General features: G+C 42.2%; 1 protein-coding gene across 1 annotated transcript; it reads right to left on the bottom strand.

Annotated features, from left to right (window-relative positions):
- Nucleotides 1–3,234: 3,234 nt before the first annotated feature.
- Nucleotides 3,235–18,276, bottom strand: ATP6AP2 (ATPase H+ transporting accessory protein 2). Its single transcript, XM_054058745.1, has 9 exons — nt 18,122–18,276; nt 15,079–15,209; nt 12,708–12,836; nt 8,567–8,662; nt 8,232–8,369; nt 7,838–7,891; nt 6,380–6,529; nt 5,199–5,315; nt 3,235–4,330 (listed from the first exon to the last, which is right to left on the bottom strand). The coding sequence occupies exons 1-9, from the start codon at nt 18,198–18,200 to the stop codon at nt 4,136–4,138; spliced, it is 1,089 nt and encodes a 362-aa protein (XP_053914720.1). The 5' UTR covers nt 18,201–18,276; the 3' UTR covers nt 3,235–4,135.
- Nucleotides 18,277–19,886: the final 1,610 nt, after the last annotated feature.

The raw sequence follows: 19,886 nt of genomic DNA, 5'->3' as shown, positions 1-19,886 counted from the left end.
ACCACTCAACAGTTGTCTGATGTTTGCACCAAACTGGAAAAAGGTTGACAAACAGGGTCTGCATGAGCTGAATGAAAATAAAAACCAGTTGTCATTATGAAGTCTGTTCTGCACTTTCTTGTGCAACAAAACCAGTCCATTTCTTGATTGCTTTGTGACATGGGATGGAAAATGGATTCTATATGACAACCAACGGTGTTCTCCACAGTGGCTGGGCTGAGGTGAAGCACCAAAACAATTCCCTGAACCCAAGCTGCATCAAAGAAGGTTATGGTCACTGGTGGCCAGCAAGTGGAATTATCCACTACAACTTCCTGAATCCTGGTGAAACTGTCACAGCAGAGAAGTATTGCCAGGAAAGCAACAAAATGAACCAAGAACTGCAATGTTTACATCCAATGTTGGTCAATCAGAAAGGACCAGTTCTTCTCTCTGACAGTGCCTGGCTGCATGTCTCACAAATGACTTTGCAGAAGCTGCATGAACTGGGCTATGAAGCTCCACCTCCCCCAGCTTCCTCCCCAGACTTCTCTCTCACCAATTACCACATTTTCAAGCATCTCAACAACTTTCTTCAAGAGGTTTTCCACAACCAACCAGCAGCTCAAAATGCCTTTGAAGAATTAATCAGTTCCAGGACTCCAGAATTATGTGCTACTAGAATAAATAGACTTGTTTCTTGTTGGCAAAAATACATAGATTCAAATGGTTGTTGTTTTGATTAATAAGTTTCATTCTAAGCCGAGATATACCACTTTAAACTTGACAGTCGAAAAGGGCAATAAATTTTGCAAGAGCCTAGTATTTTTCTTTAGAGAACATTTGTGAATTTTAGCTCAAAGCTAAAACTCACTTCATCATATCAAAAAAAAAAAAAAACAACAGCGATAGTAATACGATTCCAAAGGTCATTGCAATTGTGGGGGAGTTTGAGACATATGCTTATCACCTTACACTAAAGTCAAGCAGTGTTCTTGCTCCCTCCATTAAGGCTGATCTGTAAATCTCAGCAATCACTTGCAAGGTTACTCCACATTTGCATTTAAACACAATTCCTGTGTGATCTGGACAGGCTGGAGAAGCAGGGCTGTGAGAACCTCATGAGGTTCAACAAGGCCAAGTGTAAGGTCCTACACCTCAGTCAGGGCAATCCCCGTTTTCAGTACACGATGGGGGATGATGTGCTTGAGAGCAGCCCTGCAGAGAAGGACTTGGAGATGCTGGTCAATGAGAAGCTCAACATGAGCCGCCAATGTGCGTTCGCAGCCCAGAAGGCCAACCGTATCCTGGGCTGCATCAAAAGCAGCATGGCCAGCAGGTCAAGGGAAGTGATTCTGCCCCTCTATTCCTCTCTTGTGAGACCCCACCTGGAGTACTGTGTGCAGTTCTGGAATCCTCAACGTAAGAAGGATATGGAGCTGCTGGAACAGGTCCGGAGGAGGGCTACAAAGATGATTGGAGCACGTTCCCTATGAGAGTTGGGATTGTTCACCCTGGGGAAGAGAAGGCTCCAAGGAGATTTTAGAAGACAGCTGAGGGACTGTTCATAAAGGAAAACATGTGGTGATAGGACGAGGGGGAACAGGTACAAACTGAAGAGAGGCAGATTTAGACTGGACATTAGGAAGAATTTCTTCACAATGAGAGTGGTGAGGCACTGGCACCGGTTGCCCAGGGAAGCAGTGGATGCCCCATCCCTGGAGATGTTCCAGGCCAGGTTGGATGGGGCCTTGGGCAGCCTGATCTAGTGGGAGGTGTCCCTGCCCATGGCAGGGGGGTTGGAACTGGATGAGCTTTAAAGTCCCTTCCACTCTAAACCACTCTTATGATTCTATCACGTGCAACACATTTTATACCTTTTCTATTGGTGTTTTGTCAAACCTCCTTCAAAGGCCTGCCGAAACACTCTTTACAACACTGCAATTTGATTTACTTATTGCTGATAAAAGCAGGTGAGAGATTGAATTTTCTGTTACAACAGTGCCTGGCCTATCAGAATCACAACGTAGGATATTTTGACCCCAGAGATACTGATCTTCTGTATGTGAGAACCTCTCGGAGAGGTTCTTCAGAAAAGGTCTGTCACAGTAATGCTCACCATTTACTTTAAATGAATTACAGCAGCTTCACCCTTGTGGTAGAACCAAGCTCCTCATTTCTAACATTGTTAAGGTGACCCTACGTACATTCCGTGATCACTGTACCTTAACTTTTCACTGCAAACTGACAGTAACCTGACGGTGGTCATTCTTCCTGTCATAGAGGTAGGTATTTTACAGCATAGTTTGGTTGGAAAAGTTCTAGTATTAATATACTACTCCCTTTTTTACCCTAGACTGTGCTCTTTGAAGTTCTGGGGTATTGTCTTCCATATTAAGTGATCTCAAAACAGTCAAAGAAATGTAGAACAACAACTAGACTATCACATAATAGTCTACTTAAAACATTAGGGTTCATGCCCATCAAACAGGATGACAGAGCTGTGTTTTAATTGTTTTCATAATAAAGTTGGAGAGCTTCATCAGGTTTGATTCTCATCAAAACACTGTGTTAGAGTGCTCAACAATTAGACTACACATTCTTCTAAAAAAGCAGGCAGTGCAACTCTTCCTTTCTATCTATTAATCTTAATCACACAGATTAAGTTGTAATGTCATTAAAAGTAATTTCAAATGATGGTAAAATATAAACTTTGTGTATATTTTGTGCAAAGCTGCAGCACATTACTCAATTCAACACAAGACATTGTCCAGGGTCTCCAAAACAGGAAAACTTCAACCTCTTCAATCTGACATTGCCAGTAAATAAGACAAGAATTCAACACACTGTTTTTTTCTGGAAGTGGAACAAATCTCTCCTAACAACAGGGAACACTAGGAACACAACAAGATGAAAAGAGTATTTCCATCCACATTGCTGTAGTCTGGAAGAATTCCTTTTACCACAAGAGCAAACTGGTTTCCAAAAACTAGGTAGTTTATATTAAAAAGTTTTTTATAAAAAAAGATTCAAGCCAGATATTAACCTCGTTTTAACTATTCGCTATTTGGTTTAGGAAAATTAATCCATACGAGGTGATCTTCCAACATTTGCTCTTGAAAGACAGTTAAAACTAAACTGCTATAGACTTAGGCCCACTGCCACATACAGGAGGCTGCCAGCACGGACTCTCTTCTGCTGAGCTAATACTAAATAGAAGTAGCCACACCTATGAAGCCACAAAGAATATACGCATTCCAGAACAACTTTTCTTTGTTTTATTGCATGATTGAAGCAGGACTATAAACCAGGTATATTTAAATCAAGTGTTGGTCCACTCTTAGAATCAAAAAGAACTGATTTAGGCGTTTGTATAACAACATCAACACAATGGAAGGAATATATGAAGCATAGTAGGAACTTTCAACTGCAGGTGACCTTAGACCATGATCAGACTGGTGCTACTTCAGTATTTATAGTCTCTCCATGGTACAGACCAGCCACACTTGTGTTATTACCTCCAAATCACTGAAGTTGTAGGTAAAGAATCCTTCTGCCTACAGTTTCCATCTGAGCCATCAATGTGAGACCAAAATGCCATTTGTGCCACTAGAATCATAGTCTTTTAGAAATGTTTCTATATTTAGTATTTGAGTGAAGAAGAAGAATTACTATCCTCTCAGAAGATACATACAGGCATTATAAATATTTACATCAAACATTTACAACTGGTTCATAATACACAACACAACAATTTAGTTATAATTTCTAATCTTCCGGTGTAAAAGTTTCAAACAACATGTTTCTATCATAATTTCAATTGATCTGTTTTGCACACAGTCACAAGCAGCACAGGGCATTTCAAAAACTCATGTTACATGACAAAAAAGATGGAATGATGTTACTTTAATAACAAGTAGGTTGGGGATTGTTGGTTGGGGTTTTTTTTTTTTCAAACAAGCAGATTTAAATTTCTAAATCCCATCTGTTGCTACTACTAACATTTAACATAAGCCTGAAAGGGGAAAAAACCCTTAGAAATAAATACACCTTTAAAAAAATTTCCACAATTAACCATGTCAGAATACTTGTTTTCCACACAGTTTAAATAAGACCTTACTCTTCATCAACTCCTTGCGCTGAAATACAATGTAGTTCAATCCATTCTTATCTTCTGATTCGTCATCCTATAAATAATGCTATCGTACCCAGGATCCATGTTCCACAGGTTGTAGGAGATAACTATCACAGCCAAAGCAAGACCTATCATCATCCACAGAATAATGTTGAAGATCACAGAGTAATCGTAGTTATACGGATAGGCAAGGTTATACGGAGTTTCTGTTTCACTCTGTAGTAAAGAAAATAGGTGAATTATTTTCAAGTCAGCTTGCATGCAAAATGCATTCCAACTACACTGAAAATTTGAACTATCTGAACAGGAGAATGCATTTTTGTCCAGAGAATTTTGATGCTAGGGCACAAAATGCAAAAGCGATTATGTGACTGACATCAAAGAAATCCAAAGGAACAGGCTGACAGGAGCCTCACTGAATTCAAAGAGGGCAACCACGAAGCCCTGCACTTGGGACAGAACAACCCCAGGAGACAGCAAGCGCTGGGGACTGACCAGCAGGGCAGCAGCTCTGCAGAGGGGGCCTGGAGGTCCTGGTAGAGAAGGTGAACAGGAGTCAGCAGTGCCCCTGCAGTGACAAAGGGCAACTGCACCCTGAGCTGCATCAGGAGCGTAGGCAGCAAGTCAAGGAAAACAACTTTTTTCCTCACAGTGAGGCAGGACTTGCACGCACTACTGTACTGGGTAGAAATGGCAGAAATGCAAATTCTAACAAGACATAAGGGAAAAGGTTTTCACAGTGAAAGTGATTAAGGCACTGAAACAAGCTGTTCAGAGAGGCTCTGGGATCTCCAGCAGTACACTTACCAGGAACTTGGCTGGACAAGGACTGACCAGCCTCATCTAGCTCTTAAATTAATCATGCTGTGATCAGTAGGTTGGAGTAGATGACCTCCAGAAGCCCTCTTCAATCTAAATTGCTATACAAGTGAAGATCAAGACAGATAACCCGACCTCTTCACACTCGTGCCTAAATCAGTCAGCATTCTAGTCCTTAAAAAAGTTATGCTCAAGTGAGGGAGTAATGCAGTTTGGATCTATATTGCTTCTAATAGTGAAATATAGAAAAATGCACATCTACTACCTGTGAAGACTGGAGAATGGAGCGAGACTTCCTTGTGAGGGGAGAATTAAAGGCTTTTACAGCCACCACTTCTACTACCGCATTCCCTCCATACAGATTAAACATTTCATCTGCAAACTGGAAAAGCAAAAGTGACATGAATTAAAAGCTACACTGTAGTCAGGAATCAAGGAGAGTTTTGTTAGCAAAATGTACTAAACCATAAGATGTCAGCTCCAGCAATAAGAAGCTTACAGAAGTTGTAAACATTTATAGTATTTTAGAATTCCACTAAGAAAGTGCCAACTTTCACCTGGTGTGCAACATCTCTTTAAAATCCCTCAATCACTGTTCGTCAGATGCTGTAGCCTATGACTGCCTTCTGGGCAGAAACTGGTTCTTTCATTCCTTTTGTGAAAGGCCCATCACCATACAGTTTCCCAATTATACGTCTGTTTCAACAAAATACTTAGGTTCTCAGCTTTCCACTGGGGAAATGATGAACTTGAATATTTCAATCTGATCTAAAGACTAGTATGTCTAGTACTTCAATACATTTGCTTAACTACAAAGAGGCCAAAGAGTAATGTTGAGAGGAAACAGTTATGTGGCTTAGAAAATTCATGCTTCTACACTTGTCCACCATGCTTTTGAAGCTCTCAAAAGTCACTGGTCTTAATACAGATCTTATCCAATGATTATATAAAACCTGCTAAAGAATTACTTTCTTAAGCACACCAATAGATGAAAAGCAGTCATTTCAGCGGCCTGGAAATTTAGATTTACAAGGCTTTGTTGGCAAGGAGGAACAAACCTCTGTACCTTGGGATGAATCTATATTTCTGAGAGCCAGTTTTTGTGAGGCATACTGGTGGTTTTAAATGCAAGATATTTGTTGAACAAAAAACAAATTTATTGAGTCACGTTGATATATGGTTTCAATATACTCCTACTCCTTTAGGCAAAATATCTTACACATTGTAGAATCACATCAACACTCCACAGAGTAACGAAGTGGAACATTGGATTTTATAACAGAACAACTGCATTTTAAAAACTCAATAACAAAAACAAGCATCACTCAAGCCATCACTAACAAAGTGACTATTTTAAGTGCAAGATGATAGTCAAGAAACTACCTCCCTTGCAGTTTACAAAAAAAAATTTCCTTAGTATTCCTGTTCATTAGGTAGAAACTATACCTTTTGCAAAGAGTCTACAAGAATTTGAGAAGCATCCTTGAACTGCTGAGAGTCTTCCCCATATCGTTTTCCAATCTCTTCCAAACCAGCCAGTTCCAGAGAATACAGGTCTGGAGAGCGATCCTTGGCTAAATGCTTGTGTCGAGACAGCTTGAGCACGTCATTGAGGGCAGAAAGAAGTTAAATTCATACACATATTACTTTAAAAACGCATTTCACAAAATCAGTTTGCTGGGACTAATCTAGCCTTGTTTTCCAGTCATATTCCGTATTGATTAGGAAGTTGAATTTCTTGCCAACTTAACTAGATGATGTTCACAATTCTTCCTTTTCTAATTCTACAGAAGAAAGCAGATGATCATCATGTAACACCTACTCCTAACATGAGGTTATGTACATGTAACATAGAGCTCTACTAAAAAGAAATATACTTATTCACATCAGAATCCTTGTCCTGCAATTGCTGTAAAAATAGACCTTGGAGAAAAAAAAAAAGCTATGTAACTACAATAGTTGGACACTACTCTTCCCTTTGCCGAAGCTGGCCCTTGCAGCACTGAGTAGGCTACAACTTACATGCTGCTGTTGCCTACGTACAAAAGTAATTTACCTAAGGAATACCATCCCATTGTCATAAAATCCAATCAATATAATCCAAATTATCTCATAGGAGAGTAGTGCTATTCTTGCACTGTGTGAAGCTGCAGCACTGACATTGGCCTGCACAACAGAACAGTCTCCAAAAGCAATTAATTTAATCTGTTCCTAATCTCCCTTCCACTTTAACTACAGCACTGCCAGTCTACAAGACAAAAACAAGTTGTTCTACCTCATTTTCTCAAGAGCCCCATTTCTCTCCAGCAGCCTTTCACCTAATGTGAACTTTTAAGTTTTTCATGACTCTTTCGCCTCAAGTAGCCGATGGCTGCAGCTTAAAGGGGAAAAAAAAAAAACCAAAAAAAACCAATCCCCACCCAGGAACCCCTTCCAAAAGAAACCCTAAACCTCAGCAACAAGGAAGTAGCTTTATCGTCACCATAGTCTTTTCAGATAGAATGTTACTGTGATATTTTGAAGTTAAATGGTGGACAGGGCAAAGAACGCATCCTTAACTACCATTATACTTCTCAAGTAAGAAAAGAAGGAAAGCACTGACAGTGTCTTCATTGAGTACTTCCTGTGTCTTTGGGTATGGAGGAACAGCAGCTCAGAATTCCCCGTTCTCACCAAATACAATGCAAAATAAACTACAGGTGATTAAGATTTTCTTTTTCTTCTGCCAGTGACAGGGCTGATAAAAATAGCTTGAGAATGCATTATTTAAACTTATGGAAGCAACTGACGATATACTCGAATAGATACCACCGGTTTCAAGTATCCTGGCTACAGCTTCTCCACCTTTAAATGAGATCTGAAGTTTGTGACATAAGATGGGGAAAGTGTTTCAAAATATCTTACCAGACTTGCGATATCATGTAGGACTTGTAGTTCTGACAGAAAAAGCAAGTCAGCCTGGGGGAAGAGGGAGAGAGACAGGCATTTCCTTTGATGAAACCAAAGTTAGAGAAGTCTCATTTTGTTGCAAGTTTCAGTATTTTATAACAGGTTTTATTGGTTACAGCATCAGAATGTAGGATAGATAGAAGGAAATTACTCTTTCAATAAAGTTACTTACAAAAGAAATTAAAACTTAGTTCTTCGAATTCAACTACAAAAAGATAGTGGGCTCTGCTAGATAAAGCAAGGAGAAAAAAAAAAAGAGAAAAAAAAAGGAAAAGCACAACCTAACTAAGAATATTAGAAAAAAATTTTTAAAAAATCATAGGATTTCACACTAATTACATTTTTTTACCTCACTGTTTCTGCTGAGGGAGTTGAGAGGAAGGGAGCTGAGAATGGAGTTGTCCTGGAATAAGCGGTTTCGCAGTTGGCGCAGTGTGACAGAAAGATCTTCAAATACGGAGTTTGCCTTGCCCACCATGTATACTCTCTGTAGGAACAGCCGTCGTTTAATAACAACCAAGCTTATATTTATTTTTTCCAGTCACATATTAATAATCAATCATACTTGCAATTTCTCTCCAATGCAAAGTTTTTCGTATAAGCAATTGGTTCTGCTCAAGCCACACAAGTGGAAAGAGGTTTACCGTTTAGAACATCTGGAACCCAAAGTGAAGCAATACTCACTTCCTCACTGGGGGCCAGCTGCAAGACCACAGGAGTTTCCTCAGAGAACAAAGTATGAATAGCATTTGCAACACTGTCGAGACTGAAAGGAACAGCCTGGAAGACAAAGTTCATGTTGGGTCAAAACAGAGCCTAACGATATAAAAGGAGATCATTTGCTTAACTACAGAAGTCTGGAAAAATTAAGACAACATCTTTTTAAGCAAAGAGTATGAATATTTCCAAAGTGACAATAACAAATAATAGGAGCCAATGTGCAAAACAAAACATCGACTGTGTATCTATGAACAATTTATTTCTATATATGACAAAGACAATATGTTGTAAGAACACCAAAGGGCCAGGACTGTGTAATGAAGAGGTTTACTTAAGCTAAGAGCACAGCCTTGTTTATCACTAAAACAAGACCAACAAATATAGAAGCAATACAAAATGGGAAACCAATCTTAGTACAAACAAAGTTACAAACCACAGAAAACTGATGAATGAAAATATACCAGCAGAAAGACCAACTGCTGAAACACCAAAGAAAAGAGCCATATAAAAATTACTGACAATAAAAGAAACGCTAGAACAGTACAGTGCCATTACTGCCAAGCTAACAAAACTGTTAGTTTTTCTAAAAACTCACTTCTGGGTTTCATCTAAAAATACCAGCAGAATGGTACATTTCCATTCAATAGTTAAAAAGCATAAAAATTAGTTTTCCTAATACATTTTAGTATGTCTGTAAGCTAGCATAATTTGTACCCAGCAGTCCTGAACACAGAACTCTGTGACAATCATTTGAAACTATTCTTGAACATCAGAGAACCAATACTTTGACAGTACACATTTGGGACAGCTCATCTGAAGCCATGGTAGCAGTTAACTGAAACAATTAAAGCTCAGGAATATTAATTGCTATTAATGGGAAATCAAGAAAATATGCATTATGTACACACGTGAACTTTGATAAAGTCAAAAGGACAAATATGACTGCAGACTTTAAGCATATCTACAGTTTCTGCAAGTTAATAACGTCTACGCAATTAGGTACAAGGCAATCCTAACTCAGTTTTGGTCCAGATACCATTTCAGCAATACCAATATACAATTGTAGCTGAATAAATGAGCTGTGCTTGAAAGCTGATGTCAAAATAGATCTGTGCCAAACTGAATTTGACCAGAGTTCAATGTAAAGCCACATAACATCCCAATTAATTGCCAATTTTTTTAAATAGATTAAAAGACTGCTTGATATAAAATTAATTTCCAAGGCAAATCATTATCGCATCTTGAAGTGTGCAATAAGGTGTTGATAGCAAACAAAACCGTATTCACCATTGCCACATCTTGAGGTGTGCGATAAGGTGCTGATAGAAATCAAAACCCTATTCACCATTGCCACTGATCAGTCTGCAGTTTGATGAAATAATAAAACGATAAATGATTCTTTACAAGAGTGCAACAGTCACAGAGCGAAAATGCATGGTAAACTGGAGCAAAACGCTTTTTCAAGACAGGCAGAAGCATGATTAACTAACTAGAAATAACCTGAAAAACAACTTAATTGAAAAAGGTCCACAGGTTCACACTGGACCAACAACAGCTCAACCTGAAAAAAACTGTTTAACATTGCAGCAAAACCGATTAAAGCAGACGATGTATTTATTAAGGAGAACAGAGCAGACACTGTACTGTTACCAATATTTTCTAAGTTACTGTGTTCCTGTTAAGATGTGTGTGGACAAAAATCACATAGAATCGTAGAATTGTTAGGGTTGGAAGGGACCATAAAGATCATCTAGTTCCAACCCCCCTGCCATGGGCAGGGACATGTCCCACTAGACCAGGCTGCCCAAGGCCCCATCCAGCCTGGCCTTGAACACCTCCAGGAATGGGGCATCCACAACCTCCCTGGGCAACCTGTGCCAGTGCCTCACCACTCTCACGATGAAGAAATTCTTCCTAATGCCCAGTCTAAATCTGTCACTCTCCAGTTTACACCCGTTCTCTCTCGTCCTATCACCACAAGCCTTTATGAATAGCCCCACTCCAGCCTTCATGTAGGTCCCCCTTCAGGTACTGGAAGGTCACTAGAAGATCTCCTCTGAGCCTTCTCTTCTCCAGGCTGAACAAGCCCAACTCTCTCAGCCTTTCCTCATAGGGAAGGTGCTCCAGCCCTCCAATCATCTTCGTAGCCCTCCTCTGGACCCATTCCAAACTCTTCATATCCTTCTTACGTTGAGGATTCCAGAACTGGACATAGTATTCCAGATGAAGTCTCACAAGAGAGGAGCAGAGGGGCAAAATCACCTCCCTCAACCTGCTGGCCGCACTTCTTTTCATGCAGCCCAGGATACAGTTGGCCTTCCGGGCTGCGAGCACACACTGCCAGCTCATGTCTAGCTTTTCATCAGCACCCCCAAGTTCTCCTCTGCACGGCTGCTCTCAATCACATCACCCCCACATCGTGTACTGAAAATGGGGATTGCTCCGATCCAGGTGCAGGACCTTACACGTGGCCTTGTTGAACCTCATGAGGTTCTCACAGCCACGCTTCTCTAGCCTGTCCAGGTCCCTCTGGATGACATCCCATCTTTCTGGTGTGGCAACTACACCACTCAACTTGGTATCATCCGCAAACTTGCTGAGGGTGCACTCAATCTTGCTGTCAATATCACTGATAAAGATAGTAAACAGCACCAGTCCCAGTACGGACCCCTGAGGGACACCACTCATCACGGATCTCCATCTGGACTTTGAGCCATTGACCACTACTCTTTGAATACGACCATACAACCAGTTTCTAATCCACTGTACCATCCACCCATCAAATCCGTATCTCTCCAATGTAGAGAGAAGGGTGTTGCAGGGGGACTGAGTCAAAGGCTTCACAGAAGTCTAGGTAGATCACATCCGTCGGTTTACCCGTGTCCACTGCTGCGGTTACCCCATCATAGAAAGCCACTAGGTTGGTCAGACAGGACTTGCCCCTTGTGAAGCCGTGCTGGCTGCCAATAATCACCTCCCTGTCCTCCATGTGCTTTAGCATAGCTTCTAGTAGGATCTGTTCCATGCCCTTCCCAGGCACAGAGGTGAGGCTGACAGGTCGGTACTTCTCAGGGTCATCTTTTCTGCTCTTTTTAAAAATGGGCACAATGTTACCCTTCTTCCAATCATCAGGGATGACTTCTGACTGCCAGGACTTTTCAAATATCACACAACCACAGAAGAGGCAACGGACATAAATTTAAAAACAGGAAATTCTATCTGAACATAAAAACCCATTTTTTTTACTGTAAGGGTGGTCAAATACCAGCATAACTTGCCCAGAGAGGTTGTGGGGTCTGTGGAGATATTAAAAATCCAACTGGACACAGCTCTTGACAACCTGCTCTAGCTATCCCTACTCGATCACAGGGTTGGACAAGATTTTAAAAGGATCCTTCCAATCTAAACAGTTCTGTGATGCTGTGACAAGTGTGACAAAGAGTCTCAGCAAAGACGTACAATGACAGGTAAACGTGATGCTGTCTATCGTTTTCTTTTTGATACAGTATAATCAAATTTTGTCTCAAAGTGCAATATTTTAGTCAAGTAGATGATCTTTAAGGTCCCTTCCAACCCAAACCATTCTATGATTCTAAGGATGGGGCCTTAAGCAGCCTGGTCTAGTGGGACACGGTGAGGGAGTGTGAACTGGATGATCTCTTAAGGTCCCTTCCAATCCAAACCATTCTATGATTCTATTCTATGATTCCAAGTACTTGAGGAAAACTCAGACTGCTTAGAGGGCGATACAGGACATGCAGGAATCAACATAATATAAAACACTATTGCTAACACTCAGCTGAAGCAAAAAAAAGTATAAGTTAACATTGGAAGCATTGGATTCTCTGCCTCTTGGTGCAAATACATTAAAACTACATGCCTTTCAAGGAGAACATGCTTTGGTCAAATAAGTTACTCGACTCAACACAGGAGGCCCTAGGTGATCTTAAAGGCCTCTCACCTTGTACAGGATTCACACTGAATTATTATCTTCAAGTGAAGTAAGAAACCAGTAAACATCAAGAACTACACGAGAGAGTCATGTGCTGCTCGTTAGATCACAAGACTCAGAAATTACACAACAGTTCCAAAGGTGGATACTCACATTCTCAATTGGGTAAGAAATCCCTTTAGCAGGTAACGCCAGCTTGTCTACACCTTTCACCGTTACCAGCACAGTAGCTCGTGGTCGGTGAAACAGATCACCCACTCCAAGCCCAGGCCAGGGAAGGTCCTATTATAAAAACAGTAAAAGACTTGTATTTCACAGGGAGAAAGAAAAGAGCCCTCATCCATCATTACAGCAAAATAACATACTACCTTGCTAATATCTCTGTGCAGGACAGCCTACTGGAAATTTCATGGAGAAAGTTAATACTAGAATTCTTTCATCTTAAACAATTCTGTCTGAAGTTAACCATGAGGAAACAGTTTAAAAGCTGCCAGCAACTTCATAGCAAAGTCTACACTGAGAAAGCACTATACATCCTGGATATATCAAGATATAATTAAATAAATCATAGTCTGTATTTAGTAAGTGAAGGTTGAATTAAAATAAAAAACACACCCAAAATCCAAACACAAACTCTTCTACAAAACACCATAAAACCAGGCTTAGTCACATTAACACACTAACATCTTGATATTTTCAGTACCAGAAAGAAAAAGTGGGGTGAGGGTGCGGAGAATGGCATCAATCATACCAACAGTCTACTCACCCAAAACTTACAAGTTTGCATCAAAACACAAAAAGCTCCTTTAGTAGCTTACTACAGTTACATAATGTATCGGTAAGAGCACCGGCAAGACTACCTGGCTGGTTCATTCAGGCACAAAATACAAATGCATTTATTTACAATGAATTCAAAACGGGTTTCTCCATTTGTGCAAAAGATATAACTACTTGTTTAAGTTGCATTAAACTTATTTACTTGGATTTGAGAATTAAATGCCATTTATGTTAAATTTATATCACCTTAAAGAAACAAACAAAAAAAACTTTTAATGTATCACAAATTACAAAAAAAGGGGTTTAGTTTTATCTTGCCTTAACAGGGAAGGAACACTGAATGACTGTTTCTGAGAATCCCCAGCATAAAGTATTAAGAATTCTAAATTCTCTACAGTGCACCTTATTGCACTGTCAGTTTATGTTCCTAGACTACAGCCTTGATGGAAACCTCAAATGAGTGTCTGGGCCCTGCAGTATTCTCTATATCAGGATTGGAAGCTGCCTACACTGCAGACCTGCCTTAGTGACAATGGTGGTAACTTTCAGTTTCAGGGCTTAACTGAATAGAGAAATCATGTCCTTCTCTGCCTGCTTCTAGGATTTGAAGTAATACTCACAGAGAACTATTTCTAAAGGATGCTACAGACCCATCACAGCAAATAAGTCCATATCTCCAGATGACCAGTATGCCAGAAGTGTTGAAAATGGCTCTCCCTGTTTTGCTGGGTGTTTTTACATGCAATGCACACGATAGTCATCTGATCTATTGTCTTTTCTTGATAAAATAATCAAAATATACTTCTTAGGGATACTACCCATAAGAGTTTGTTACTAGTTTAATGACAAAAAAAAAGCATAATTAATTGACAGCAAGATATTTTCACACAAATTTGAAACACAGGCTAAACAGACCTATGTTCAAACCAGACTTATCCGACCTCATGCCTAGCTGCAGTATGAGAGAAACAGGAACTGGCCTCCTTCATCAGCATTGTGATAATATCCCAGCTTGTAGCTTTGGGTATCTGCCCACACATAGACCCTGATAAAGTTGCCTGGCTATTTCACTTTTAGGTGCTGCTTCAACAGCCACAACAGCTACTGAAGCCCAGCAAAACACTCAGCAGGCAAAACTGAATCAATCCAAGGCCTCCTAAACACAGGAGGCCTGTGTTTAGGCCCCTAACTTTAAGCATCACTAAAGTTACAGTCAAAAACCTAATTTGGGAAAACACCACAACAAATTAGGGTTTCAGGACTTTGGATTACTTCCTGAGTATCCAGTCTACTCGTTCATATTAACTGCACTCATCAGACAAACTTGCTACCCTGACAAAGTGCCTTCCTAGCCGAGCTATTTCTCACAATCTACAGAGTACCCAAGAGCAGAGCCCCAGAGAGCTCAAAATTGACAGTGGTTTCCAGGGATTCTCAACACGTGACCACAGATGGTGGAATACAGCATGTAGACGGTCTCAAGAGGAACTGAAGAACAGCACCATAATGACTCTGCAGGCTTGCTTCCCTATATAGGAGATGATTCAAATTAGCCAGCTAGCAGAGCCTGTTGCAGCTCACATGACCAATAGAGCTCTGTGTTCGGAAACTACCCTGTACAAGTCATACATGCCTCAAGCCAAAACAGGATGATTATCTACTAGCACATGACGGAAGGTCTGCATGCTAAGTGAGCAGGTCTGTAGTTTTAGAGTTTTTAGTTTCAAAATCAAGACCTGAAACTTACATCTTCAACAGAAAAGCCCATGGTTAATGCAGCCACATCTGGGATCCGCTCGCCGGGAATGGGCCAACTTCCATCTCGAAAAACAACCGATTGAGGTGATCGTAAGACACTAAATTCATCAGCACATACACCTAAAAGTAAAACAGGAAAAAAAAGGCTGTCAGTTCTTACAATCTTTCCCTTACATAACACAGAAAAAAAAAAATTAGAGCTTTCATTTCTTCTTCCTCTCTTCTCATGCCTATCAGTTTATGTAATGCAAGTAGTAAGAACTGATCACCTTAATGCTCTGCAATACAACATAAGGTTTCTATACAGCAACGATTAAAGATGGACAAATCTACATTAACAAAAGCAGGACAATTAATCAACAGCAAAGTGCACTTTTGGTGATTCACAGCAGGATGCAAGTGGTGTTACAGTGCAGAGTTAGTAAAGCTAACTCAGAAGAGCCAGACGGACTCCAAAATCCTGTTAGTTCACCAGCAGCTATGCACCAACACAGCTCCGTTTGCTTCCAGGACTGCTTGCTTAACGCCTCTTTCCATGCAGACAACAGCCTGAGCCACTGAACTCAGAGCCAGGAGGATCAGCAGAGTCAGTACTGGCCTAGACAGAGCACTGCCAGGAATAATCTGGCTTCTGCAGACCAGCTCTGGTGTCTCAGCTCTGCTTTCTCAAGCACATAATATTATGAGACACTTTTCTTCCTCTCATGCAGTACTAGGACTAAGCTTATTGTCTGAAGCCACAATGCGCAACACCCCTCATGCTGGGTTTTCACTTAGTTGGGATCCAACTTCACTCTCTTCCCCATTACCATGATTAGCAAAGTTGACTAAAGCATTATTTCTGATCTGTACTATGATGACAGTAATTTATTGTGTCAGAGAGGGCTCCACGAAATAACAGATGGGTTTATTTTAGTGCAGCTTCCCATTTTCAAGTCACTTAAGCGTAGCTACAACACTGTGTACACAAACATTCATCTAAATAAATTTAAAACAGATTTGGTATATATAAGCAGCAACATGCACAAAGCAAAACTTGAGATATATCCCCCCAATGAACAATCTGTGTATGTTACTACCAGAAAACTAAATCTGATATAAGACTCCAGAAAATCAAGTAAGAGAACAAGAAATATTTGCAGGCAATCTAAGTTTAAGTTCCAATTATACAATCGGTCTGACTACATACTCCAAAATTACATGAGCAAGATAAACTTCTGAAAAAAAGAAAATAGAAGCATTTACTCATATGATCACTGAAAATTAGTTATCAATCCAAACACCTATACAAACATTTTCCAGAGCATCTGCAAATCTAAAGGCTACTTACAAAAACAATGCAATAATAAACCGATGTGTTGCACAGTTATAATCTTCCCTAACATCATTTATACAATCTGACCTTGAAGATGCTGTTTTAAAGCCTGGATCGTGATGACGCATACAAATGTTGACAGTAAATCTGAACCGTATTATGATAAACACACTAAAGGAACGAAGTACTGCGATGCAGGTCAGGGAAGGGTGGCAAAAAGAACAGGCCAACCCAACAGATGTATCAATTTAAAACAAAAAATGCTCGCATTTGCTCCATACACATATTCCTTTGGGATAGCCTGCTATCAATTTCAATAGTGTATCAACCCCGACTTGGAATAAGATTAATGCTTCCAGACCTATTTGTTTAGAAAAGAATTTAGAAAATTGCTATAAACATTTTTTGCTCACTCTGTAGGCTTTCACAAATTGCTTTAATTTTCCACAAAGCTATAAGACAGTCACACACATTATTTAGGACAAGTTGGCTTACTTGGGACAAGGTTGCTTAGGTGAATAAAGTTAGAGCATTACCTTATTTAACCAAATTTGCCCTGCTAAGGCTGTTCAAGACCTCAATGAGTAAAACTGGATCTGAACTTGGGAATACAAGGCTTTTCCTTGGCACACTACAACTGCTTGACCATGATATCCCACTGGCCCAGTGAGTTCTAGTGAGTAAATTCTGAGATGCAATTCATCTGGTATATTGTTATCCACCCACAGAAAACTTAATCAAACTGTATGGAAGTTGTACATCAGGAGAACTTTGGCTCTCAAAAGTCTCTGAGAACCTGGAGTGAAAAGCTAAGGTATACTGAGTGAAAATTATTTATGAGGCCTAGAAAATCTTAACTGCCAATCACAAACCTGACTCCCAACAAATGACAGAAAGCCTCCAGTGACCAGAAAAGCAGCTCCCCAAACTATGAAAATTCATACAAAGTAACAGAATGATGCACGTATAAATTAATGCTCCACACCACCCTTAGCTAGAAAGGGAGATCAAAGTCTCCTAGCACAGCCTTTGGAGAAGATGGGCTAGATGGGGAGAAGGCAGGCAGGGAGCTGTAGCAAGAGGGCAGGCCGCCACAGGCCACACGCTCGCCTCATACTCCCCTCACACACACACACACACACTCACCCCACACACCCCTAAACATACCCACCCCATACACACACATATACACAGACCGTACCCCCACCGATACCCCATATCCATCTCACACACCCCCCACCCCGTAACTCCACCACCACCCCATAACTCCCCATGCCACCCTCCCACCCCATAACTTACTCTGCCACCCCTCACCCCATAGCTACCCCTGCCAACTCCCCTGCCCCATAGCTCCCAGACCCCCCCCCACACCCCACAATCTCCGTGCCACCCCATATACACCCATACACCCCATAACCCCCATGCCACCCACACACCCCCCTTAACTCCCCCTGCCACCCCCCATAGCTTCCCCCGCCACTCTCTCAACCCGTAACTCCCCGACACCCCTCCTCACCTCATAACTCCCCCTGCTTCCCCCCCCACCCTCTGCCATCCTCCCCCATCCCATAACCTCCACACACCATACGCCCCCCCTTCTTCCAAGCGCTGCCCCCTCCCCTTGAGGCCCCCCCAGGCCCGCGCCCCCCTCCCCCGGTCCCGCGCGTCCCTTTCCCAGAGCCGCAGCCGGGTTCTCCCGCCCTCCCCGCTCGCTCACCGACGAGAAGAGTTGATGCCAGCAGCAGAGCTGCTGCCGCCGTCCCCGGGGCGCGGGGAGCCCCACCGCGCCACCCCATACCCACCGCACCGCCGCCGCCACCGCCGCGAGACTGATGGGGGGTCCTGGGCGCCCCGCCCACGCGCGCGGACGGGCATGCGCCGCAGCCAACCAGCAGGCGGGGAGGGGGGCGGGGGGCGGGGCTATGCGGGAGGGACAGGCGGAACTGACCAATCGCCGGCGAAGCCCGCCCCCGCCCTGTCACGTGGCTGATCGGTCAGCTGCGGCACAGTCAGGGAAGGGCGGGGAAGGAAAGGAGGCGTGTCCTGGGTTTGAGTGACGTGTCCGTTCGCCCAATCAGATCGAGAGAGCTCGCGGCACCGCAGCGCCGAGGGGGCGGGGCCAAGCGCGACGCAGGGGAGTGGGCTGTGCCCCAACCGCGTGCGTGGGGGGCGTGGGGTGCTGCACTTGTGAGCTGTGCTGCAGCTGAGGGAGCGTGGCCGGCAGGGCGAGGGAGGGGGTTCGGCCCCTCTGCTCTGCTCTGGTCAGACCTCGCTTGGAGTACCGGATCCAGCTCTGGATCCCCCAGCACTGTGATACTGAAAATGCCAGCAAATAAACTCTCTGAGATTCGTTTTGGAGTTTTAGGAAGCCAGCATCCTCTGTCGGGGCTGGGCGGGAGCGACCTCCGTCAGTGCTGTGCAGAGAGACAAGTGCTGGGACAGGATGGATTTGCGTCTTAGAAGCACATGGATAAATTTTCCTTGAAATCTTTCCATTACTTTAAAAGGGCTGGACCACCTCCCATCCGAGGACGGGAAGTGATTAGAGGTTTTTCAGGGTGGAGAAGAGAAGATTTCAAGGAGATCTTATAGCGACCTTCCAGTACCTGAAGGGGCTACAAGAAAGCTGGAGAGGGACTGTTTACAAAGGCTTGTAGTGGTAGGGCTAGGGACAGTGGGTATAAATTGGAGAGGGGCAGATAGGCTAGACGTGAGGAATTTCTTCACCGTGAGGGTGGTGAGGCACTGGCACAGGTTGCCCAGGGAAGCTGTAGCTGCCCCATCCCTGGAGGTGTTCAAGGCCAGGTTGGATGGGGCCTTGGGCAGCCTGGTCTAGTGGGAGGTGTCCCTGCCCATGGCAGGGGGGTTGGAACTGGATGATCTTTAAGGTCCCTTCCAATTCAAACTATTTTATGATTCTGCAATTCTATGATTCTGTGACTAATTTTGGTGTTGTTATGAATGTCACAGCAGTGAAAACTGTTAATTTGGAGCTGGCTCCAGCTCTGTCTGACCTTGCATTTGAGACAGGGTAAGACTGCAAACAGGGGTGATTACAGAAGAAGAGACATCTCTTCAGCACAGATCACACTGAACAGAAGACGTTTCCATCTTCAAAGAATGAGCAATGTCTGGAAAAAACATGGCTTGAAAGGAAACATGCCGTCAGAAGGACATTGTGTCGAACTTTAAAAAAAATACAATTACTTAGATGAAACTTAGCTCTACTTTAGCTTAAATAAAAAATATTCCATTTTTTGTAAGAGTAACTATTTCTTGTATCAACAGGAAAGACTTGGACCTGTCAGAGCAGGTCCAGAGGAGGACCACCAAAATGACCATAGGCTTGGAACATCTGCCCTATGAAGAGAGGCTGAGAGAGCTGGGATTGTTCAGCTTGGAGAAGACTCCAAGGACACCTTATTGTGGCCTTTCAGTACTTAAAGGGGGCTTATAAGAAAGATGAAGAAAAACTTTTTAGC

This window comes from Cuculus canorus, chromosome 1, assembly GCF_017976375.1.
Source record: "Cuculus canorus isolate bCucCan1 chromosome 1, bCucCan1.pri, whole genome shotgun sequence".
Lineage (NCBI taxonomy): Eukaryota > Metazoa > Chordata > Aves > Cuculiformes > Cuculidae > Cuculus > Cuculus canorus.
Note: the sequence above shows the minus strand (reverse complement) of the source record. Positions and strands in the feature narration are given on the sequence as shown.